The sequence below is a fragment of the Camelina sativa genome, chromosome 10 (assembly GCF_030686135.1).
Source record: "Camelina sativa cultivar CO46 ecotype springtype chromosome 10, ASM3068613v1".
In the NCBI taxonomy this organism is placed as follows: domain Eukaryota; kingdom Viridiplantae; phylum Streptophyta; class Magnoliopsida; order Brassicales; family Brassicaceae; genus Camelina; species Camelina sativa.
Window position 1 is genome coordinate 11,597,776 of NC_141889.1, and position 21,863 is coordinate 11,619,638.

The following is a 21,863-nucleotide window of genomic DNA, read 5'->3' on the forward strand; positions in this document are numbered from 1 at the left end:
ATTAAGGGAGAGCTAGAGTCCTTCAACTCAGTCAACAAGGGAGAGATTGATTTGTGTGTTGACCGAGATTGAAGTTGTTTGAAACAGATGTGCCAAAAGAAACAAGAACATGATATGTGGAGGTTGCAGATCATCAACGTTTGTTAGTCCTACAACTCAGTCAACAAGCGAGAGATTGAAGATACATTGTGTTGACATAATTGTGAGACTGACAACAAGGCGTAAAGGAGAAACTTGTAAAATAGATAAGAGAAGATCACGATGATAGAATCCTCTCAAGGTAATGAAGATGCCAAAGTCTCAATTACAACATGAAAGCTTGAAGATCATCAAGTGCAAGAATAAAGAAAGCTTGAGTTCTATAACTCAGTAACAAAAGGAGAGATTGAAGATATATTGTTGTTGTTACTGGTTATAAGACTCAAGAGAGATGATCAAGAAGCAATGGGTAAACCTGATACACTAAGAGTACAGACACAGATTCAGCGAACGTTGCAGTGAACAAGTCTGATACGAACTCATGTTCAGACACAGAAGCACTGAACAAGTTGGAGCATGTGTAACCAGCTACAGACACAGACGCAATGATTCCTCAGATAGAGAATCAAAGAATCTACCACAGCCAAGACAGCTCAATGTGAAGTCACATGGAATGAAGTGACATGCTGAACCTTGGAGTCTTATTGTAAAGATCCAAGAAGTGAGAACTCAGCCAAGATATTCTTAATCAGCTGAGGAACCTGAAAGCACATCAGAGCAGAAAGAAATGAGCAACTATAACAGAGCAAAGATATATAGCAGTTGAGTAAACCTGAAGTACAACAGAGGTGGAAACAGAGCAGACATGTTTAATGGTTGTGTAGTGCAACAGAGAAGCTGACGCACCCTAGACCTAAAATTGTGAGAAGCACACATGTTGTGTGTGGTGTTATCCCACCAGTAAGATAGAGAATCTGCTGGTGGTTTTTGTAGAGGTTCACACTCGTCGGAAAAGACAAAGAGTGGTGGTTCCTTTAGTTCATGTAGATTAGAGTGGTAGGTACAAGTGTGTGCTAGATACCATTGGCAAATGTGACTTTTGCGTTCTAGTTCTAGTGAATGATTCTGAACTTGGTCCTGGAGATGTAGGTTATCCGAACCCCGTTAACAAATCTCTTGTGTCGTATCTTCACTATCCTTTCATCTCTCTGTTAAGCATTGCACATACAGATTTGTCATACAAATCTGTATATCTAGCACCATCTCATTATTTCATTTTTCATAGCGACAGTCGCTAGATTAAAAAAAACAAATTGTCATTCTCATATATGTAAACTGTATCTTCATCTTCACCGTAAAAACAGAAATATTTGTTGAGAGTTTGCTAAATTATAGTTATACCCCTTAGAATACCCATAATTACAAAAAAACATATAAAAAAAAAAAATAATCAGTCGCTGATATGAATCACGCGACAGTTAAAAGAACAGGGCCCAAATCACTCATGGCTAAAACACATACAGTATTTATGATCTCGACACCAACACGTCTCTCTAACTACTTTTCTTCTTAATTTTATTCTTGATAGCCTAGGAACCAAACATTGCCACATCGAAATTTAAAATAACTTAATTAAAGAGTTAAATTTCAGTTTTAAGGGAAGATCACATAGATAAGAGTATTTTGCTCACAAACTGAAAATTAATAAGAAATTATAGTTGCTAGTTGAGAGAGTTTCTCTTCAAAAACTATATTATAATGTTATTTCAAATAGAGTAAAAAAGAAGAAAAATATATATCTTACTGATTTCTTTTGATAGCAAGTTTGTGATAGATCAGTCATCAGTGTGGTTCATGGTAATTGCATGGCAAATAGTGAACCGAATTGAGTATTTTTATTGGTTATTTTAATATCCGGATCAATACATAAGAAGAGTTCGATGCAACCTTGTCTCTTGGTTCGGAAAAAAATCTTAATAAAAACCCCAAAGATTAATTACTATCGACTCGGTCGACATGTGATTATATATATATATATATATATATATATATATATATATCTAATATCTCTGTCTTGAATGACAACTGAGAGGGAAATCTTGTTGGACCACTAACAATAGAGGTGGAAATGAACAATCACATGTGAGCAAAGACGTCACGCCGATGTCCAACAGTCCAAGTAAAGACAGTACAATTGTATATAATATAGCTTTACGTTGTTATCTCATGGGACCTTCATGCTCCTCTCACTTCTCTGTCGTTCATATGTCATAATATCAGGAGCTCGAGTGTAAATGATTTGTGTTTACGTAGTTTCACCGGAGTTTTTAGCTCATAGGATTTTATAAGTTACTGCGATGTTATAACTCCAACTTAGATCTTGTGATCAGTGTCAGGCGATTCCTTTACGAGATAGATTCCAAATAGGCAAAAGAAACAAAGAAGTGAAATGGGATCTTGAGTTTAAAAACGACACAGAATAACTTTAGAGCCGTCTTATCTAAGAATGTTTTTTGAATACTAAGAAGTGGGCATCTACTCTTAAGGTTAAAAGGCGGCACAAAAAGACTAATATTATAAATCATGCAGGGAAATTATTTAAATCATGCTTTCGTAAATGTATCAGGAGTTAAAGTATAATTGACTTATAAACAAAAAAAATGAAAGTTTGCCATGAGAAATTTAATATTAAATGAAATTCAGTCAAACAACTAATTTTGTTTTTTGTCTTCTATATATTAACTTGAAATAACATCAAACGATTTTAGTATGTATAACTTGATTTCCTTTTACTTGTAACGTAGAACTTGATTTATGCGGACTCCATAGTCGTTTAGGAGACCTTAAATATGCAAGTACATCTATTTGTCAGATAGATGAATTTAATTGTTAACAACTTAACTTTTAACTCGCGTCTCAAAATGATTCAAGCTCTAGTTGGATTTAGAGAGCTGATTCCAAAACCAAAAAAAATACCCTAAGGAGAAAAGTAACTCTAAAGAATAAGGGTTTGTTCAATTATTAATTATACCAAACATTTTGTTTTAATGAATTATCTATAATACGGTAATTAAAATTACAGTCCTACAAAAGGAACGGGGTTGAAGAATAGGGAGCGGATATAATCAACGATCTTGGTCTTTTCAGGGCTGCCGTGGCCATCACCGTGCTGGTAGATACACTGTACCACTCGGTTAAGATTTGCGGCGGCTGCCACGAAACCACTAGGAAGTGAAGATGTGTGTGCCCTTTTGAAATCGGAGTTAATGACGTCCCAAGAGTCACTGATCATACTTTGCATGTGTCCACGGGCCTCTTCCTCGCTGGCTCCTGTCTCGTAAATGTAACATTGGACTGACTTTGGTGAATCTCCTCTTGCCATCTCTTCCTGTGAATAATTAAACTTTAGTGCTATATACTGTATATATATATATATATTTTCGGAGTTCATGAAACTATTTCAGTACGTACTTAGTGTTGTTTTTATTTGTCTGTCAGCAAATTAGTCTTAAAAGTTAAAACCTAATGATGTTTAATGGTAAATTATGAAGTTACAGAATTTTTTTCTTCTCATTTTAGCAATATTAGAAATTACAACGTGTCTTGGGAGTTAAATATTTTCAATATTTTGTAAAAAATTAGTTGAAACTCAATTGGTAAGACCATTTTTACCTATGAGCAACTCATTCAAATTGCTTAAAATTAAATATTTAATATTTTATTAATAAAAGATGAGTTACCTAATAAGAAAGAGAGAAAATAAGAGCAATGTTACTCGGTCAGTTCTTAAAGTACTTTAAGAAGAAACGTTTCTTTAGTTTCTCTTTTCTCAGTTATACATTTTTCATATTTTTTTAATTTTTTTAATCAAGAGCAACCCTCTACAAAACACCACTGGAGATGGCCTAAGAATCTTCATTATCTTTAATAATAAATATAATGGGGACTAATGGGGATTCCCAGTGATTTATATATTAATATATATATATATATATATTTTTTGTTCTTCATGTAATCTCCCAAAGCTTTATGACAATCCAAACTCACGAAATATTAAAAACTAATTATTGTAAATTACTGAGTTTCTGTTATTAAAACTAAGATGTCGGCATGTGCGTTACCGCACGAGAAAATATGCAAAAACTAACAAATTTGAACAGTGAATGTTGGGAGCACAACGAAAAAACACAATTGTTGGATCAAAATATTGCAACTTTTAAGATTATTAACAAATCTAAACAGTTAGAGGAGATAATAAAAACAATCTCATCCGTTATTTTAAAATTGATCTCTAAAAGTGAGTTTGCTGCAATATATAAATATATAATATATAAATCTATGAAAAAATAGAAATCACAGTCAATTACTTAGATTAATACTTGGAAGAGATGATCGATGTATGCCTAGATGGAAAACGACACCAAACAAAATTTAGATAAAGGAATCAATAAATAAAATAATCCAAACTTTAACGAAGATGAATGAATCATATTGATTAATAAATTGAAAGAAAATAATACTCATATTTTGTTCTACCGTATCTAACAGTAATAATAATCTAACTAAAACAAAATTAACAGGTTTGGTGAAGAAACACTAACAAGTCATTTACAACGAAAATATAAAATTACCTTGAATTAGAGATTGATGCTTGTTAGTTAAAAAAACACTTCAATAAAACAATTATTTAGATTTTATTTATTAACTTGTAAGTTTTGAAAATACTCAGAAAACAATTTTTCAAAATTTGTTTATGTAGTCTAGAAAAGTTTATATATAATAATAAACAAAAAGGTGTAAGACATAGAGGTGTGAAATAAAAAGGTGTAAAAATTAATGGATGTGATTTTTGAAACATACAGGTACAACAAAGAGATGCAAAATTAAGAGGTGTGATTTTTGAAAGATGGGGGTGCGATGAAAAGACACGATTTATAATTTGCAACTGTTGGAGTCATTAATAATTAATTTATATATATAATAAACAAAAAGGTGTAAGACATTGACGTGTAAAATAAAAAGGTATAAAAATTAATAGATGTGAAACATGGAGATAAAACAAATAGGTGTAAGACATAGAGGTGTGACATAAATGGTGTAAAAATTAATGGATGTGATTTTTGAAACATGGAGGTACAACAAAAAGATGCAAAAATTAAGAGGTGTGATTTTTGAAAGATGGGGGTGCGATGAAAAGACACGACTAATAATTTGCAACTGTTGGAGTCCTTAATAATTTTAAACCGTTAGATGGAAAAGTAGAACTAATACCATCCGTTGGATTAAAATTGACACGAAAAAGTGGGTTTGCTATTATATATAGATGTGTATTATTATTATATAGCAAACCCATTTTTTTAAAATGTATATGTTGTAAATGGTACAATTTACAAGAGAATCACTTTTTCTAGAATGTGAAAACATAAACAAATTATATAGTAGTATTGTTCAATAAAAAAACAAATTATATAGTACAATATAATTCGTCAAATCACCATCAATCATTTTTGGATCTGTTGAAAATTTTTGGGCTGGAAGAATCAATATTTATCTATGGTAATTATAAGTTAGATGGATATATACCAAATTTACGCGCAACTAATTAACTATTCAAGTGTACCTTTGAGGTGGCGAGATCATTAGCAAGACGGAGAATGGTGGCGCAGCTCCGGACAACAGAGTGGTGGTTTTTGGAAACATCGGTTAGGGTTTGGTCAGATATGTGGTCAGAGAGGACGAAATAAAGGTGGAGCAGTATCGCTGGGACAGAACTCGATATCACACCGTTTTGCATGTATTCTTCGAAACTTGGTTTGTGTCCAGTTTTGTACCACTTCGCTTCCGTTAGGAATGTTTTAAATAGATCCGCCCACTACGAAAAAGAAAAAAAGAAAAAAAAAAACTCTGTAACAACATTTTCTATTTACCAAATGGTTTATAGAAAAACTTACAACTTGTTTGAGGTAAGGAATGACGTTAAGTCCTTTGTCTCTGAGAACATCGTATCCGATTTGGTTGACCTCATTGAATAGAAAAAGAAAACACACTTTCAAGTATCTGGGAAGTCTTTCAACATGGTTCACATCCCATCTGAAAAAGAGTATGTATATATATTATATGGACTATAATTGATATCATATCATGGCGGTTGACCAAAAATATATAGCATCATGTGAAACACAATTCAGAATATGATATTTTTACCCTACATCATTTTAAGAAAGTTTTTAAACATCTAACTATTTATTTAAATTTCTGTCATGAATATTTGAAGCACAATTTTTTTTTTTTATTGAAGCACAATTTAATTAGAGGCACCCAATATTTATTCCATATATAAAAAAATAATAACAAAAACAATATCTATTTCAAAAACTCTATATATGTTAAATATTATATATATATATATATATCTTTGATGTAATATAATCGTTTTTAATTTCCTACATATAAAGTAGGAGACAACAGTTAGTTATTATTAAAATGATCCCATAATAGTTGTGTTATAAACATATTTTTGTATTTTTTATAATTAAATAATTCAAAAATAATTCTGAATGGTATCAATTATAGATACTGTATATACTTACTTTTCGACCACATTTGTGAAAATTTCGAGCTCCTCTACTGTACCATAGACATCGTAGATATCATCCATAATCACAATTAACATAAATATTTTGGTGAGTATCTTGCGGTGGTATTTAAACTCTGGCTCGTAAAAAATTCCAATGCTCCAAAAATAACTCTCTGTGATTCGATCTCTCACGAAATCAAGTTGTTTCGTAAATCCTGTGCTGTTCCACCAACTACATTAAATAATTGTGACAATCAGCTAATTATAAACATATAGAATCCAGTTTAAGAGACACAACACATGTATAAATATAATTCATATATAGTTACCTAGAAATTAGTTTAAGTTCTTCTTGATGATTAGCTTGTAACATGTTGAAATCAAGTGCTGCAAACTCTAGGAATAGAGGATTCATATCATGCTTGTTTACGTAAACATGTATGTACCATCTTGCTTCTAATCTTCGTATGCTCCAGTGGTACGGTGTTTCTAGTGCTCTTTCAACCATCTCTAACATATAAGCTTCATCTTCTCTGCGAATAGTTTTGCTACTTTCCGCGACAAATTCACTTAATCGCTCACTTGCATAAAGTCTATTCTCCTTGAGTTTAAAATCCGAATCAGTTGAAAAATAAGAAGCTTCGTATAGAGAGAGTAAACCTTTGATATCGCTGCTTAGAGTTCTTCTGAATACCCCGATCTCACTTTTGAAAACGTCAAAATCATCTGCAATTTGAAATCTGAATACTTATTATTTTTATAACGAAAGAATCTGAACTATTTAACTCCTTCTAGTTACTTATTTGAAAAGATTACTTGATTAGTCACACGATTGTTAAACTAGAAGTTGTTATAATATAATAGTGTTATATGTAAAAAAAAACCTTGCGAGACATCAAAACCATGTTGCCTTAGGAGAAAAAATTCAAGAGATGTAGCATGAAGATCTTGTGATTCCCTCTCAATTTTGCCGCGTTGGTCATGAATGTTTTTCAAAATATCATGGATTTCGTGTTTATAGTGATGCGAGATTCCGAGTCGTTGCAGAGAATCAATCATTTCTAGCTGCTCAACAGAACCTTGATCAATTTCACCTAGTTTCTTCCTCACCTCTTCTTTCAATAATTTAGCTTTCTCCGTGGTTTCAACTTGTTTCTATATATAAAGAGAGAGAGAGAGGGGTATAGTTATTATGATACTATGCAGGTCATGTTTAAACAAAACAAAAAAAAGTTCTACTTATTAAGCACTAATTAAACTTATAACGCCAATTTTTAGGAGACAAAAATAAACTTATAAATTATTTATTATTATTATTATAGCATAAAACAAATAAATTGTAAACGTATAGTATTAGTATGATATATATGTTTGTTTGTATGTACCACATATATACTCTGGAGGGAGAGGAGATATTGATGATCCCAAAGAGGCGGCTGATAATTGGCGGAACGGCGGCAGACTGTACTGACAGCATGAGGCGATGTCGTTTTGGAGACTGCGTTGCAAGGGAAATGCTGAGTGTTTTGATGATGACTGTTGCAAACAAAAGCTGAAATGAAGGAGATATTTTGAGCAGCCATTTGTAACGGACTTAAGAAAATGGAACACATACACTTTTGTGGTTTATTTTGTTCCCTCTCTCAAAGCACTACACTGGATGTACATTTATACAGTCTGCATGCACTTAGTTTCATATTTTCATAATAAGATTATAGGGAAAAATGCTAAAAAAAACCCGAAGTTATTTTTATTTGGACGTTTAATATCCAATGGTTTTGGATTGGAATAAAAATACATCAAATAATAAAAATGTGTCATTTAAAACCCAAAATAATAAGTATTGTTATTTTCATACCCACGATTTTTTAACAAAATCAAAATTCCTATTTTACCCTGGTTATCTAATTAATTATTAATATAAAAATTTTTGGTTTACTATTAACCATATCAAACCAGAAGTTAACCCGGTTATCTATCTTCTTCTTTCTCCTCTCTCTAATTGTTGTCGCTCCTCCTCTTATTCATCTCCACCGCCCCAAGAAACAATTTGTTTCTCTCTTCCTGATCTCCTCTCATCTCCTCTCCCTACGAACTCCTTCTTCCAAAACTTCACTCTCAAAAACGGCGACCAAGCTGAGTACTTTCACCCATACATCATCAAACCATCGGTCTCATCTCTCTCCATCTCTCACAAATCTGCTTTCTTCTACGAAGATTTCAACGCCGACATCGCCATCAACAAAACCGCAGCCAAAAACACAAGAATCTGCCAAGAACCATAAACATAAACGCAAGAAGCTTCGTAAGCGACGAGGTTTCTAAGAAATGTTTCTGTGTTGATGTGTCTAGGTTTATTACAGCGAGGTGAAACTGACCCGAGTTTGAATCGAATGAAACTGTTGAAACGTTACCGTTCGTTGTTGCTTTGAATCTAACTCCGGCTTTGTGGAGATCTGAGACTGATGGGATTGCAAGCTCTTCTACAAGAGGAGGCTTTTCGATATCCGGATCTGAAACCGATGTTGTTGTTGTTGCTGCCTCGTGTTCTTGTCTTGTGAAGAGATAATCAGCTGAAAGTTTCAGAGCCATTAAGCCAGGAAGATTTGCATATGATTCTCCACCGGAATCTCAAGATTAGATCTGCAGTTTGAGACGCAAAAAACCTTTTGAATTGATGCTTAATCTCTCTCAGAAACCTGATTGCTCTGTTTCCTCCATTGTCGTTTACTCTGTTTTCTTCGTCTTCTTCTTCCTCGAGTTCTTCTTTGATTCTCGGAACGATCATCTGATACAAAAAAAAATCTAAGATATGATTACACTCATTAAACTGAGCCTTTAAAATCTCATCATCTTCACCGATCAATCTGATCAAAGACGGCGTCTCTTCAATCAATTCCGGTGGTGGGTTTTCGAATCAATCATGGTTTTTGGGTATGATCCGGAGCAACTACGATTAGAGAGGAGGAAGAAGAGGGATAACCGGGTTAACTTATGGTTTGACATGGTTAACAGAAAACCGAGAATTTTTATATTAAAAGTTAATAATTAATTAGATAACGAGAGTAAAATAGGAATTTTGATTTTGTTAAAAAATCGTGGGTATGAAAATAACAACATTTATTATTTTGGGTTTTAAATGACACGTTTTTATTATTTAATGTATTTTTATTCCAATCTAAAACTATTGGGTATTAAACGTTCAAATAAAAATAACTTCGAATTTTTTTTTAGCATTTTTCCCTAAGATTATATCAAATATTTGTAATGATGATGTAACAGATTTGAAAAAAAAATGATTTATCTCTAATTCGTATTTAACAATATTAAAACGTCTATTCATCAATAAAAGCATACATCTGACCCCCAAAAAAAAAGTATAATCAAATGGGAAACACACATATATTAATATATGTTATAAATTGAAACACGTAAAAAACCAATGGCGTAAGCTCATACCAATTTTGTTTGATATTACATTGAAAGTTAGGTCATAAAAATGATATATAATTAAGAAAACGAAGTTTAACTACATTAACCAGTGATAATAGCTGAAAGCATCACATATACCAAATGAGAGTTGGATTGACCACTACAATTACTATGGCGGATATCAGATTTGAGAAGATTGATATTCAATGGACCAAATTACTTCATGAATATACCAACGAAAAAAACGATTTGGAAATAGGATATGATTATTAAATTGTTTTCTTTATAAACCTATGAACTAGATGGTTTTGTATTTATTTGATTCTCCGCGACAAATATAAGAAAGTGTTCCAAGTTTTCCATTTTTTTGGAATTGAGTGTCAAATTTATTGAAACCAAATTTACTGTTTTTACATCAAGTGCAACTTCTATTTAACAAGATAAAAACAAGAAAAAAATAAAAAAAACTTATGTACCCCTACAAGTTGCGAACAATAATTAAAGTGATCCTTATACGTGCGCCCATGAAGAACAATAATAGAGGAGTTTTGCATTTTCCACTAGAATAAGTCTAAAACATTGTGCACTTGTGTGGTATAGTTGTTAGTTGTTACGTAATTTACGTCTTAGGTTTGTCAAATTTCGTTGTACACAAGGAGCATGTGTTATAAGCATCCAACGAGATCAATACGAAAATGACAGAAGTTTTATCTTAGGAAAAACTCTCCATTCCATCATGCCTTAAGGAGATTATTCTTAACATGAGACATTATTATATCTTTGATAGTTTTTTTGTTCTCGGGTTAGGCGCGTGTATACACTAAACTATAATAAGATCATAAACTATGTCATTATTAAGTGTGTATCACATTAATATGTATGTTTGAAAATTTTTCTCTAATATAAGCATATAGATACCTATCTATGAGTAAAATTATTTAGTTGTTAACCTCTTCATGTTATTCATCATCACCTTTTTTTTTTTTCACCTTTTGTATACAAGCCATCATCATTCTCTATTTCACCTTTTTGTATACAAGCCATTAGCCCTGAGACGGAGCCGGATATCCGGCCAAATTGAAGGTTTCCGCATCCGTATCCGAATCCGTCGAATCCGTAATTCTACTCTCCGACTCCGACTCCGAAATACCGGATATCCGGATCCGGTGTATCATGAATATCACTTGTTTGAGTATCATGAATTCACCTGTTTTATAAAAATAAACGATTCTAGGGGTACATAAGATTTATGTTTGATACACCAGTAGGATATGTAGTAGAAGAATCAAGCCTTGAGTTTCGATCCCTCTCTATTCTCTTTCTCACAATCGCAGCCACAAGCAACCAGACAACAACAATAGCGTGACCTTGTTTTTTTTTTGAGACAGCGGCGTAACCTAAAAACAATGTCGGGATAATTGTGTTTCTTTGCCATTCACGATGAAGTGAAAATTGTTGGGCTTATGGGCTCTAATAAATTGTTATACTTTAAAATATGTTTGCCCAATTAAAATATGTTCAATTAAAACAAACATAAGTCCAATTAAAATATGTCCAACATGCAGACTCCAGATCCGCTCGGATTTGTAAAATTAATATCCGAATCCAGATCCGCCTGTACCGGATATCCGGTTTTTTGGAGCGAATATGAGCGGATCCCGAATCGGAGACCGGATACCGGATAATAGGTCTCAGGGCTACAAGCCATCATTTTTCAATTGTGTAGACCCCCAATGTTCAATAAATTGGCTTAGACGGCGACTAGACGCTCAATAGTAGCCAACACACCACGATTTATGTTAATTCAATAAAACAAATTGGTTATTTGATTTCGGTTAAAATCCGCAAATCACCTGATTGAATATTTGCTTTATTTTTTTAATTTGTTTTCTTACTTCTCTAGATACTACGTTTTAAAAAAAAAATTAACAAAAACAAAGAAATGACGTTAATAAACTCTTAAATTATGGATTGGGGTTAATTTCCTAATATCATTTTCTATTCAAGGGGTATGTAAAAGGGAAAGCTGGGACTGGGAATAATGGGCTTAATCCGAATTTCAAAGCCCAACGATGGTAGACGCTTATGGGCTATTTATATTTTTAATAAAAAGTAGCCCAATTTCATATAATATAAAGCTCCAGTGGAGATAAAACCCTAATCCTTTACTTTAAATCAGGAACAAACCCCTTCACTGCGCCAGTGTTGTGCGGCTCTGCGAAACTTCGAAAATGGGTAAATCGATCTTCTCCATCCTTGGTCTAGATCCGTTATCCTCGTTTCTTAGATCGATGTAGCGTCTCTTTTGTTGTTCAAATGATCTATGTGTTACGGATCTGTTATTGCAAACTACTTCTTAGCTTAATGATTTGATGGATTTGTGGTGAACCTTAGGTGCGTACAAGTATGTATCGGAGCTTTGGAGGAAGAAACAGTCCGATGTGATGAGGTTTCTCCAGAGGGTGAGGTGCTGGGAGTACAGACAGCAACCTTCGATTGTTCGTCTCGTCAGGCCTACTCGTCCTGATAAGGCTCGTCGTCTGGGTTACAAGGCCAAGCAGGTAACTCCATTGTACCCTAATTCTTCGTCTTCGTTCTAGTTTTTACTGATTTATTTGTTATATAATGACGGTCCGATGATTGATTTTGGTAGAAATGAGATCTTTAAGTGTAGCTAGTGAAATGTTTTTGTTGATATCTGTGTACGATCTAGCCTATGTTGGTTCATTCTGATGTTATTTTACCTTGTTAGTAGAGATTTAGATGCATTGCTCGTTTAGTCGTTATGTGGTTTCTTGAAACACGCCATTTCGTCTTTTAGAAAATTATAATAATATTCTTCTAGCGTTGGCTTTACAATCTGTTACTAATCTAGTTTGGTTGTTCATTTATGTTTAGGGCTTTGTTGTGTACCGTGTCCGTGTGAGACGTGGTGGACGCAAGAGGCCAGTGCCCAAGGGTATTGTGTATGGTAAGCCTACAAACCAGGGAGTGACACAACTCAAGTTCCAGCGTAGCAAGCGTTCTGTTGCTGAGGAGCGTGCTGGCAGGAAACTGGGTGGTCTCAGAGTTGTCAACTCTTACTGGCTCAACGAGGTACAGTTACTACTACCTTAATTCAGTACTCTTTAATTTTGTGATTCCTGGTATACAGATGTTAACATACCAATTGTTTTCAATAGGATTCGACTTACAAGTACTACGAGATCATCTTGGTTGACCCGGCACACAATGCTGTCCGTAATGACCCGAGGATTAACTGGATCTGCAACCCAGTTCACAAGCACCGTGAGCTCAGAGGACTTACTTCCGAGGGAAAGAAGAACAGAGGTCTTCGTGGAAAGGGTCACAACAACCACAAGAACCGTCCATCTCGCAGAGCTACATGGAAGAAGAACAACTCTCTCGTCCTTCGTCGTTACCGTTGATTGCCTTTTGCTTTTATTGTTACTGTTATCATCTTCTAGGTTCCATGTTGTTGCACTTTTATCTCTCGCAGGATGACTTGTTTTTGCAAATTTTGGAGACTATACAATTGCTTTCTAAGTATGCTTTAAACCTAAATTTTATATTTGCATACGTTTTTGTTGATCTATTTCCAGTTTTGAGATTTATCTATCTTAATAGCTTTGCAATGCCAATCCCATTCACAATTGGTAGAGTATTCATTCTACTTTACTTTTGTCCAATATATTAAACTCTTTATTCGAAGCTAAAAATTGTAGGTTCAGTATGATACAATAAGATACATCATTACATACCAATTGAACAAAAACTGATTATCCATTTAAACAATAGTAAAAGCTCTGCGCTCATAAAAATGAATCTATGACACCGGTTACATTGACCATCTATTCAGTTGAACCTGAAAACAAAACACATGTTTTGCATATGTCAGCTCAATCATCAGGGAATCCGAGGAACCTGTCGATGATGCGGGCAACAGGGGTTCCGTCCCCTGGAGTATATGGAACCAGAGACTCCAACTCCATTTTCGTCAAGGTTTGATGAAGAGTGTGAGGACGAGTGTAGTACAAGTGCTTCCTCTCTTCGAGTGCTTCAGCTAATTCACATTGATGATTGTCCATAAGATCTTCGTTCACTACCACAATCAATGGTTTCCCTAGCTTTAGTGTCTCAAATATGCTTCCGGATCCTGCATCATTGAGAGTTAGTTGACATTCTAGTGTTTCGAAATCAGTCTTATGTTAAAAGTTGTCAACTATACTAACCAGCGTGACTAATAACAAGAGATGCAGATCGAATATGATCTGCGATACTTGAGGAAAATGTGAAGTAATCCACAACTAATGATCCATCCGCTCCATCACACTGAATCAGTAATGATAAAACAAAACACATAAGAGCAACACAAGCAAGGAAAGATCAAAGATACATGAGTATTGTAACTCTTTTTTTTTGCTACAATGTTGTTAATTTGAGATTCATGGTGGGGTATTAAGCGTAACAGATTGAAAGGAGGGATAGCTCTGGATTTGTCTACGAATTTGTGTCGATGGTTAGTTGGTTACTCAGTATTCTCCAAATCCAATTATCATAATCACAGACCAATCAAGTAAAAAAGCGAGTGGAGAAGATGAAATAAGAAACCTTAGTTGGGAAAAAGGTACCACGACCCATCTGAATGAGAAGATGAGTGCATCCTCTCTTGAGCAACTCGTCTTGAACATGTTGAGTCACGACTGCTTTCACAAGAGCATCGAAACTTGTTGTTCCTACAGTCACAAACACTAGTCTCTTCTTTGCATTCTCTCTATCTTCCATACTTTTTTTACACACACTCGTTTCTGTCTCTGGCAATGAAGGGGATTTTAATTCAAAAAAAATGAAGGGGTTTTATACGTCACCGCAAATTATCAAAAAAAAAAAATTCCCAATTCCGAATCTACCAAAATTAGGCGAAGATGCTACAATACAATCAAAACAATAAGCTCAAATTAAAACCAAATTATGTGATAGTTTGGAGCTAATGTGTGTATAGACGAAATCTTAAATAATTCCGATCTAACATTTGAGATTTGAGGCAAACCTGAAAGCTGCGAAAACAACGATTCGTCGTGTAATAAGAGCAAGAAATACTCGAAGAAGCTTTTAAATTTCGAGTGATGGCGACGAGTCGATCGCAGAGGACGATGATCGATTTGGAGAAAGATCCCAAGTTTTTTTTTTTTGTGTGTGTGTGTGGAGGAGATCAAAGTTCCATCGGAGCAGAGTATGGTCAGATCGATGTTTTGGTTAATAACGTCGGAATTCAATGTATCGGACCTCTCGCGGTGATTCCAACATGGATAACATCTTCAACACCAATGTTCTTCGGGTGAATTGAATCAATTTTCGAATTTCTTCGTTTGTGCTCAAAAGTGTGGGCTATCAAAAGGCCCAATAAGAATAAAATGTTTTTGTTTTAGCAAGACGAGCAAAACGAAGTCGTTTTAGTAGTCGTTGAAAACTGTTTGACTCTCAACCAACCAACATAGTCAAACAGCAGGAACCCTAAAAACCCCTCTCAGAGTCAGAGCAAAAGGGCCACCGGAAATAACCGCCATGAGACCTCGATTTACTCATAATGTCTATCTGTTGGCTCGCTATACTCATCTCCGCCGCTTCCACCATACTCATCGCCGAACCTTCAGCTCTTTCCTCAACAATATCCGTTCAAATAACTTCGGCGCTCGCGCCACTCCTCTCGGAGGCAGCAGCAGCGGTGGAGGCGGAACCGGAGATTCCAAAGGTAATTCTTACAGATATGCTATGAAGCTCCTGTACGTAGTTATATTTTCCTGAGATTACAATCGAGAATCGTTTAATTTGCTTCTCCATTGTTTGCATTCTCCAATGTAGGCAATGCTTTTCTGGTGCCCGGCGCAACAATGGCTACTATTCTTATGCTTGGAGCTCTTCATGCTAGACGGCTCTATGAAGACAAGAAGGTAATGTATTGACTCTCAATTTGTTAGGTAGACATTGTTAAGGTTCTTTCCGTAGATTTTGGTACATCTTCTTAGCATTGTTTTCTACTGGTTGATGAACAGATCGAAGAGAAACGGGAAAAAGGAATAGAACTTGAGTTCCACCAAGATGTTAAGGTAAAACTCTTTTTTTGTTTCGTGTTCTCTTCAAGTTCAACGTCCGTAAGTTCTCGAATCTTGATATGTTCATTCGTGGGATTGTGATTGTCTAGGCCTCGTTTCTTGGAATTCTACCTCTGCGATCAATCTCAAGAGCTTGGGGCTCCTTTATGAGTCTGGTGAGTTCTTTTTGTTGAAGCACTTTTTGTAGTAACTATTAAATGAACATGGTTATCAATTGTTAGGTCTTTTTTCCTCTCAGGAAATTCCGGTCTGGATGCGTCCTCATGCTTATAAAGCCTGGGCTCGAGCTTTCCATTCAAGTATGATCGTTTTCCTCTTGTATACATCTGCTGTTGGTTTGAACTCTCGAGTTATGCAGATAGAGAAAAAAAAAGCTGATCTATCTGTGTGTTTCAGATCTTGAAGAAGCAGCTCGGCCTCTTGAAGAATATGTTTCGCTACAGGATTTTTTTGTTCGTAGCTTGAAAGAAGGTTGCAGGCCTATCGACCCCGATCCTTGTTGTCTGGTAACCGGTAACAATAACATTGTAACTTTTTTTTTTATGCAGACTATTTTTCGTAGTTTGCTCTCTAATATTTCGAGGATATCAGGTTAGTCCTGTGGATGGCACCGTTCTAAGGTTTGGGGAGCTAAAAGGAAATAGAGGGATGATCGAGCAAGTCAAAGGACATTCTTACTCTGTTCCGGCTCTTCTAGGAAACAACTCTCTGCTTCCCATGGAACCTGAAGGTAAGAATGAGTCCGAGGAAGAAGCTGTTGGAGATAAGAGCGACAATTCTTGGTTGAGAGTCTCTTTGGCATCTCCGAAGCTACGGGAGAACATCTCAGCTAGGTTAGTGAGAAGTCAACCTTAAACATCTCTTTACTATTATTAGAAAAACCGCAACTTATTTCATCAAGTCTTGGTTGCAGTCCAATGAAGGGGCTCTATTATTGTGTAATATACCTAAAACCAGGGGACTATCATCGAATACACTCTCCGGTTGACTGGAATGTAATGGTTCGTCGACACTTTGCAGGTTTGGTTACTCTCTGTCCTCTCATTTAAGTATACAGCCTGTGTGGTTGCGCTTTTGCAACTATTTTCGGAACCTATGCGTAATTAGCCTTTTGTAACTATTTGTATCTCTCGAAACCCTTTTTTCAGGCCGGTTGTTTCCCGTGAACGAGCGTGCTACAAGAACGATAAGGAATCTCTATGTCGAAAATGAAAGGGTAATTTTTGTGATTCATTGTAGCTGTCATAACCAAATATGTCCTGCCCATTTTTTTGCTCCAGACATTGATAATCAGCTGTTAATCTAACTAACAGGTTGTGCTTGAAGGGAAATGGAAAGAAGGCTTTATGGCACTTGCTGCCGTTGGTGCGACCAACATTGGATCCATTGAGGTAGGTCTGATGAAGTTTGAAAAACCTTAAGCCCTAGACATTAAGGAACTTGCTGACGTGTGCTTTGATAGCTTTTCATTGAACCTGATCTAAGAACAAACAAGCCAAAGAAGAAGCTGTTTCCTACAGAGCCACCAGAGGAGCGAGTGTATGATCCAGAAGGTCATGGCTTAAAGCTCGAGAAAGGGAAAGAGGTAAGAGACTAGGGTCCAAAAGAGAACGACTAAAATTCCAATTAAAGAAACGAACAAGTTTCTTTTGTTCACAATTTCACACTGGCAAATGGTTTCATGTATGGATCGATGCAGGTTGGTGTATTCAACATGGGATCGACCGTGGTGCTTGTTTTCCAAGCACCGACTGCAAACTCACCTGAGGATTCAAGCAGTTCTTCAGATTACAGATTCTGTGTCAAACAAGGAGACAGAGTCCGCGTTGGACAAGCATTGGGAAGGTGGAAAGCAGAATGACTAGAGTAACGTTATGCACTAACAACATACCACACACTGTTGGTTTTTTTGTTCTTTTAGGTTTTGCATATTATGCACAATCACGATCTGATCAAATTATAAATCAATTCCAAAAAGTGTTTATGCTCCTCTCTACTTTGAGGCTACTAATGAACAGCTTTTGTAAATTGCCGTAGTCGGACAACCAGATCTACTGTTTTGTAGTGTTCTGAAACTATGAACAAATTGGTTATTTAAGCATGTCATTAACATTTCATTTACCACAGAGAAACAGAAAATCAAATTAAAAAGTAACCCAATGCAAACACTAATCTCAATATTATATAAACTTGTGGTTCATCATAACTCTAGCCAGCGAATGATATTTTTCCACCAAAGAGAAGAGGTTGTGTACATAAATAGACCTTGAATAACCTAAACAAGAAGATTATGGTTTATGCATTCAATATCGAAGGATCTCTTACAACCCATGTAAAAAAAAACTAGAATTCCGCCATAATTTTACAGTCGTCCGTATCAATATGTCATCATCCTTCTCAATTCAGTTGAATTCAACCTTGGAGGAGCCTTCTATATCAAAACTTTGTTCCTGAAAAGTAAAGACAAGTATCAGATCATTAGTACCTATAGGGTGAGCATGATGAACTCCGGAGTTACTTGACTAGCAAAAGGACTACCTTCCAATTTTAGCCTAAACAAGCTTTAACGAAGAGGAGCAAGCAACTACAAATTTTGATCATCTATCAACCATGGATTCCCCACCTGAACTCGATCCAAACACACAAAGTACACTATAGCTTTCAGTCCCTACAAAGCAATTGAAAAGAGCTAACATTTTCAACAAAGCTTTTCAGTCTCTTATTCGCACTGGTAACAAACAGATCATTCACAACATCACATTGGCTCTAATCCAAGTTTGAGACTGGAATCAACATTCCCAAACAATAAGGATTAGAAAAACAATGCTAATTTACTTCCCTCACTTATTCAATTTCTAGACTTCAGCCTAAAACCCACAGCAACATGATTAATGATCTCATAAACACCAAACTTGTTTTTGATCTCCCACACACCAAAACTTGTTACAATACTATCCAATTCTGACCATTCTAATACATCCCTGTGAAGCAATCAACAACTGTGCCTAATGCTGCGAGTGCTTTTGCAGATCAGATGAAAGAAACACAGTAAGTGTGAAAGAAAAAGCACACCTACGTCTGTTTAGAGTACGAAGACGAGAAGGGGACGCGTTTGTTGCGGAACATCATGTAACCAGCGGGTAATACGACGCCAATCATCATCACCGCTGCTCCGATCAAGTACCGCAACAGACTCGGAGGCTCCACTTCTATCACCGTCTTATACTGCAAAATACGCAGGATGCGACAATTGAATTCTGAATCAATCAGCAAAATATTATACGGGAAAGAAACGCGGGAATTAGATCTTCTAGATCTGGAATTATACATTGCGTGAGGAGTTTACCGGCATTATATCGTCGGAGAAAAGGATTGTCGCCGGTGACGAACCAAAACTTTGGTGTAGAAGAGAAGAGAGATATAGACTCTCCGGTGAGATTCGTCAGGTGAGTCTATTTTTTCTTATTTCTACTTTTTAATGGGCCTCCACTTTACGGCCCAATTTATATTTGCTACAGAATCGTCGTAAAGCTCAATTTCAACTACTCATTAGTCCAAAAACAAGAGTATACAAAAAAAAAATAAAGAGATAACAAAAGTTAAACCCGTTTTGGATAATATATGTAACACATTTACACAATTTGAATCCTCAATTGCTCAAATTCATGTCTCATAAAATTGAAAGTTTGAAACGAAGTCCAACTTGTTTGATCAACTCATATAAACACAAGTCTATATTTGTTTGATCAACAAATCTACAATATAATGTAACACATATATATAAGACATTTAAGTGTCACAAAAGTTTCATGAAAAGAAACCTAAACAAATAAGTAGATTTGAACGAAATAACTCAATCTAGTAATTTCTAGTAACATTTGATCCTTCGTCCATTTTTGTTGAATCCAAATTTTATACCTAACAACTTTCCAAATTAGTTAACCGGGTCGCAATAAAATGTGGACTATTGGAGTAAGATTTGCAGTTATGAGAGAAGAGGAAAATGGGAGGTATGTTTCTCGAACGAGAGACGTTGAGAAACGTTTATGCGAAATAAACAACATGTGTCATTTAATTATTGGTGTCTTTATTGGAAATAAATTAAAAAACAAAATTATGTAATAAAAAAGTATATATAAATATATATATATATTTTTTTTTTGTGATACGTTGAAGTTTGAACGTACATGACCGATAGAGATGCTCTGAGATAACATATATATAACCAAGGTATCTTTTATTATTATTTTTAAAACAAGTATTTTAACAATCTTATATTTTGAAATTAATTTCTTTTGGAATATACGTATTAGTTTCCAAAAAAAAAAAAGGAAAGGTGTAATTTTCAAAATATAATACCATTTGTTTCCCAAATTTCCGTAAGTACTAGAGAGAAGAAAATAATATAAAAAATTTGGAGCGCTTGTGTGACAAAGAGAGGAGAGACGTACAGCATAGACGACAATGACAATAAAGATAATGGTTTAGGCCCAAACTGTACGTGTGGACCAAAACTGCATTCACTATTTGTGTACAAGCATACATAGATTGAGAGGCTCTTAATGCGATGGGAGGAGACGGTGGTGCTGAGCCCGTAATTCACTTTGTGTTTGTTCATGGGGCTAGCCACGGAGCTTGGTGTTGGTATAAACTCATCACTCTTCTTGAAACCGCCGGATTCAAAGCCACCTCCGTCGACCTCACTGGCGCTGGAATCAGCCTCACTGACTCTAACACCGTCTTCGACAGCGACCAGTATAACCGTCCTCTCTACTCTCTATTGTCCGGTCTTCCTCCATCCCACAAAGTCATACTCGTCGGACATAGCATCGGCGGAGGAAGTGTCACCGATGCTCTCTGCAAGTTCACAAACAAAATCTCCATGGCCATTTACCTCGCGGCTTCCATGGTTCGACCCGGATCCACCCCTTCTCCACAACCTTCGTCAAACGTGAGTCAGTGTGTGTGACCTGTTCTGTTACTAACTCACCTCTCTGTTTTTGTTCTGATATATCAATCTACGACGTACTCTCGATCGGTATTAAACTCTTTGTGATTATTTTATAGATGCATGCAGATGTAGGAGAAGAAAATATATGGGAGTTTACATATGGTGAAGGTAAGGATAAGTCACCCACCGGAGTCATCATGAAACAGCAGTTTATACGCCAATATTACTATAACCAAAGCCCTCTTGAGGTTACTCTCTCTTGACTACTTCTATGTTTCAGTACTAGTAACGTGTGGTGATTGAATATATATATATATATATAAATTAAATGGTTATTGGTAGGACGTAACTCTGGCATCTAAACTGCTGCGTCCTGCTCCTGTGAGGGCACTAAATGGTCTTGATAAGTTGCCTCCAAATCCCGAGGCCGAGAAAGTTCCACGAGTCTACATCAAGACTACCAAGGATAGGATGTTCGATTCTGCGAGTCAAGACCTGTTGGTGAAGAATTGGCCACCTTCTCAGTTGTATGTCTTGGAGGAGAGTGACCATTCTGCTTTCTTCTCTGTGCCAACTACCTTGTTCACTTATCTCCTCCGTGCGGTTTCTTTTCTTCAAAGATAAAACTTTAAAACTTTTGAGGTTTTGGTTTTGATCATATCTCATTCTTTGGTACTCTCTCATATATAGCAATCGAATACTTAGTTCAATGGTAGGAATGATTTGGGAGGAGTGATTGGAAAGTGGTTGTCTGGTTGATATGAGATTATATGAGTTGATCATCAAATAATTTCCTCTTATGTTATTTCAT

At 35.6% G+C, this 21,863-nt stretch overlaps 7 protein-coding genes across 21 annotated transcripts; 3 read left to right on the forward strand and 4 right to left on the reverse strand.

The window, feature by feature from the left end:
• Positions 1 to 2,973: 2,973 nt before the first annotated feature.
• LOC104718686 ((E)-beta-ocimene synthase, chloroplastic-like) lies at positions 2,974 to 8,237 on the reverse strand. Its single transcript, XM_019230896.2, has 7 exons — positions 7,942 to 8,237; positions 7,441 to 7,711; positions 6,886 to 7,282; positions 6,570 to 6,788; positions 5,931 to 6,069; positions 5,600 to 5,851; positions 2,974 to 3,367 (listed from the first exon to the last, which is right to left on the reverse strand). Exons 1-7 carry the CDS (start codon positions 8,167 to 8,169, stop codon positions 3,056 to 3,058), a joined length of 1,818 nt encoding a protein of 605 aa, XP_019086441.1. The 5' UTR covers positions 8,170 to 8,237; the 3' UTR covers positions 2,974 to 3,055.
• Positions 8,238 to 8,284: 47 nt separating this feature from the next.
• Positions 8,285 to 9,846, reverse strand: LOC104718687 (putative UPF0481 protein At3g02645). Its single transcript, XM_010436476.3, has 2 exons — positions 8,935 to 9,846; positions 8,285 to 8,825 (listed from the first exon to the last, which is right to left on the reverse strand). Exons 1-2 carry the CDS (start codon positions 9,146 to 9,148, stop codon positions 8,731 to 8,733), a joined length of 309 nt encoding a protein of 102 aa, XP_010434778.1. The 5' UTR covers positions 9,149 to 9,846; the 3' UTR covers positions 8,285 to 8,730.
• A 2,266-nt stretch (positions 9,847 to 12,112) lies between these two features.
• On the forward strand, positions 12,113 to 13,552 carry LOC104718688 (large ribosomal subunit protein eL15z). The gene is made up of 4 exons (XM_010436478.3): positions 12,113 to 12,223; positions 12,383 to 12,549; positions 12,887 to 13,084; positions 13,171 to 13,552. The coding sequence occupies exons 1-4, from the start codon at positions 12,220 to 12,222 to the stop codon at positions 13,414 to 13,416; spliced, it is 615 nt and encodes a 204-aa protein (XP_010434780.1). The 5' UTR covers positions 12,113 to 12,219; the 3' UTR covers positions 13,417 to 13,552.
• Positions 13,553 to 13,667: 115 nt separating this feature from the next.
• Positions 13,668 to 15,322, reverse strand: LOC104718689 (uncharacterized). 2 transcript variants are annotated; one of them, XM_010436479.3, is made up of 4 exons: positions 15,039 to 15,322; positions 14,600 to 14,802; positions 14,221 to 14,320; positions 13,668 to 14,144 (listed from the first exon to the last, which is right to left on the reverse strand). In XM_010436479.3, the coding sequence occupies exons 2-4, from the start codon at positions 14,771 to 14,773 to the stop codon at positions 13,888 to 13,890; spliced, it is 531 nt and encodes a 176-aa protein (XP_010434781.1). In that variant the 5' UTR covers positions 14,774 to 14,802; positions 15,039 to 15,322; the 3' UTR covers positions 13,668 to 13,887. The 2 variants fall into 2 exon arrangements, with proteins under 2 accessions (XP_010434781.1, XP_087325495.1); XM_087469369.1 differs by having other exon boundaries at positions 14,600 to 14,796; positions 15,039 to 15,305.
• A 34-nt stretch (positions 15,323 to 15,356) lies between these two features.
• On the forward strand, positions 15,357 to 18,218 carry LOC104718691 (phosphatidylserine decarboxylase proenzyme 1, mitochondrial). 2 transcript variants are annotated; one of them, XR_015568588.1, is made up of 12 exons: positions 15,357 to 15,740; positions 15,851 to 15,939; positions 16,042 to 16,095; positions 16,191 to 16,256; positions 16,340 to 16,400; positions 16,498 to 16,607; positions 16,693 to 16,934; positions 17,015 to 17,121; positions 17,250 to 17,317; positions 17,428 to 17,492; positions 17,564 to 17,686; positions 17,801 to 18,218. XR_015568588.1 is itself a non-coding variant. In XM_010436482.3 (12 exons), exons 1-12 carry the CDS (start codon positions 15,554 to 15,556, stop codon positions 17,960 to 17,962), a joined length of 1,347 nt encoding a protein of 448 aa, XP_010434784.2. In that variant the 5' UTR covers positions 15,357 to 15,553; the 3' UTR covers positions 17,963 to 18,218. The 2 variants fall into 2 exon arrangements, 1 of the variants encoding a protein (XP_010434784.2); XM_010436482.3 differs by having other exon boundaries at positions 17,415 to 17,492.
• Positions 18,219 to 18,261: 43 nt separating this feature from the next.
• LOC104718692 (uncharacterized) lies at positions 18,262 to 19,585 on the reverse strand. 12 transcript variants are annotated; one of them, XR_015568591.1, is made up of 4 exons: positions 19,448 to 19,585; positions 19,178 to 19,326; positions 18,640 to 18,724; positions 18,262 to 18,551 (listed from the first exon to the last, which is right to left on the reverse strand). XR_015568591.1 is itself a non-coding variant. In XM_010436483.3 (3 exons), exons 1-3 carry the CDS (start codon positions 19,451 to 19,453, stop codon positions 18,533 to 18,535), a joined length of 174 nt encoding a protein of 57 aa, XP_010434785.1. In that variant the 5' UTR covers positions 19,454 to 19,585; the 3' UTR covers positions 18,262 to 18,532. The 12 variants fall into 12 exon arrangements, 6 of the variants coding, with proteins under 6 accessions (XP_010434785.1, XP_087325498.1, XP_019086097.1 ...); XR_015568593.1 differs by having other exon boundaries at positions 19,174 to 19,326; XR_015568592.1 differs by having other exon boundaries at positions 18,640 to 18,769; positions 19,174 to 19,326.
• An 897-nt stretch (positions 19,586 to 20,482) lies between these two features.
• LOC104718693 (pFDCC methylesterase MES16-like) lies at positions 20,483 to 21,857 on the forward strand. 2 transcript variants are annotated; one of them, XM_087470533.1, is made up of 3 exons: positions 20,483 to 21,062; positions 21,179 to 21,300; positions 21,395 to 21,857. In XM_087470533.1, exons 1-3 carry the CDS (start codon positions 20,669 to 20,671, stop codon positions 21,674 to 21,676), a joined length of 798 nt encoding a protein of 265 aa, XP_087326659.1. In that variant the 5' UTR covers positions 20,483 to 20,668; the 3' UTR covers positions 21,677 to 21,857. The 2 variants fall into 2 exon arrangements, with proteins under 2 accessions (XP_087326659.1, XP_010434786.2); XM_010436484.3 differs by having other exon boundaries at positions 20,483 to 21,052; positions 21,169 to 21,300.
• Positions 21,858 to 21,863: the final 6 nt, after the last annotated feature.

Excerpts from the sequence above, each read along its gene's own strand:
- LOC104718686 (XM_019230896.2), bottom strand. The coding sequence starts at position 8,169 with ATGTGTTCCATTTTCTTAAGTCCGTTACAAATGGCTGCTCAAAATATC. Across the intron at positions 7,712-7,941 it reads CCCTCCAGAGTATATATGTG|AAACAAGTTGAAACCACGGA; the intron begins GTACATACAAAC and ends CTTTATATATAG. Across the intron at positions 5,852-5,930 it reads TTCCTTACCTCAAACAAGTT|TGGGCGGATCTATTTAAAAC; the intron begins GTAAGTTTTTCT and ends TCTTTTTCGTAG.
- LOC104718687 (XM_010436476.3), bottom strand. The coding sequence starts at position 9,148 with ATGGCTCTGAAACTTTCAGCTGATTATCTCTTCACAAGACAAGAACAC. Across the intron at positions 8,826-8,934 it reads TTCATTCGATTCAAACTCGG|ATTCTTGTGTTTTTGGCTGC; the intron begins GTCAGTTTCACC and ends GGTTCTTGGCAG.
- LOC104718688 (XM_010436478.3), top strand. Across the intron at positions 12,550-12,886 it reads TGGGTTACAAGGCCAAGCAG|GGCTTTGTTGTGTACCGTGT; the intron begins GTAACTCCATTG and ends ATTTATGTTTAG. Across the intron at positions 13,085-13,170 it reads ACTCTTACTGGCTCAACGAG|GATTCGACTTACAAGTACTA; the intron begins GTACAGTTACTA and ends TGTTTTCAATAG.
- LOC104718689 (XM_010436479.3), bottom strand. The coding sequence starts at position 14,773 with ATGGAAGATAGAGAGAATGCAAAGAAGAGACTAGTGTTTGTGACTGTA. Across the intron at positions 14,321-14,599 it reads GTACCTTTTTCCCAACTAAG|TGTGATGGAGCGGATGGATC; the intron begins GTTTCTTATTTC and ends TTACTGATTCAG. Across the intron at positions 14,145-14,220 it reads TCTTGTTATTAGTCACGCTG|GATCCGGAAGCATATTTGAG; the intron begins GTTAGTATAGTT and ends TCAATGATGCAG.
- LOC104718691 (XM_010436482.3), top strand. The coding sequence starts at position 15,554 with ATGAGACCTCGATTTACTCATAATGTCTATCTGTTGGCTCGCTATACT. Across the intron at positions 16,257-16,339 it reads GGGGCTCCTTTATGAGTCTG|GAAATTCCGGTCTGGATGCG; the intron begins GTGAGTTCTTTT and ends TTTTCCTCTCAG. Across the intron at positions 16,935-17,014 it reads CGGGAGAACATCTCAGCTAG|TCCAATGAAGGGGCTCTATT; the intron begins GTTAGTGAGAAG and ends TCTTGGTTGCAG.
- LOC104718692 (XM_019230552.2), bottom strand. The coding sequence starts at position 19,453 with ATGCCGGTAAACTCCTCACGCAAT. Across the intron at positions 19,327-19,429 it reads CGGTAAACTCCTCACGCAAT|TATAAGACGGTGATAGAAGT; the intron begins GTATAATTCCAG and ends CGTATTTTGCAG.
- LOC104718693 (XM_087470533.1), top strand. The coding sequence starts at position 20,669 with ATGGGAGGAGACGGTGGTGCTGAGCCCGTAATTCACTTTGTGTTTGTT. Across the intron at positions 21,063-21,178 it reads TTCGTCAAACGTGAGTCAGT|ATGTAGGAGAAGAAAATATA; the intron begins GTGTGTGACCTG and ends AGATGCATGCAG. Across the intron at positions 21,301-21,394 it reads ATAACCAAAGCCCTCTTGAG|GACGTAACTCTGGCATCTAA; the intron begins GTTACTCTCTCT and ends GGTTATTGGTAG.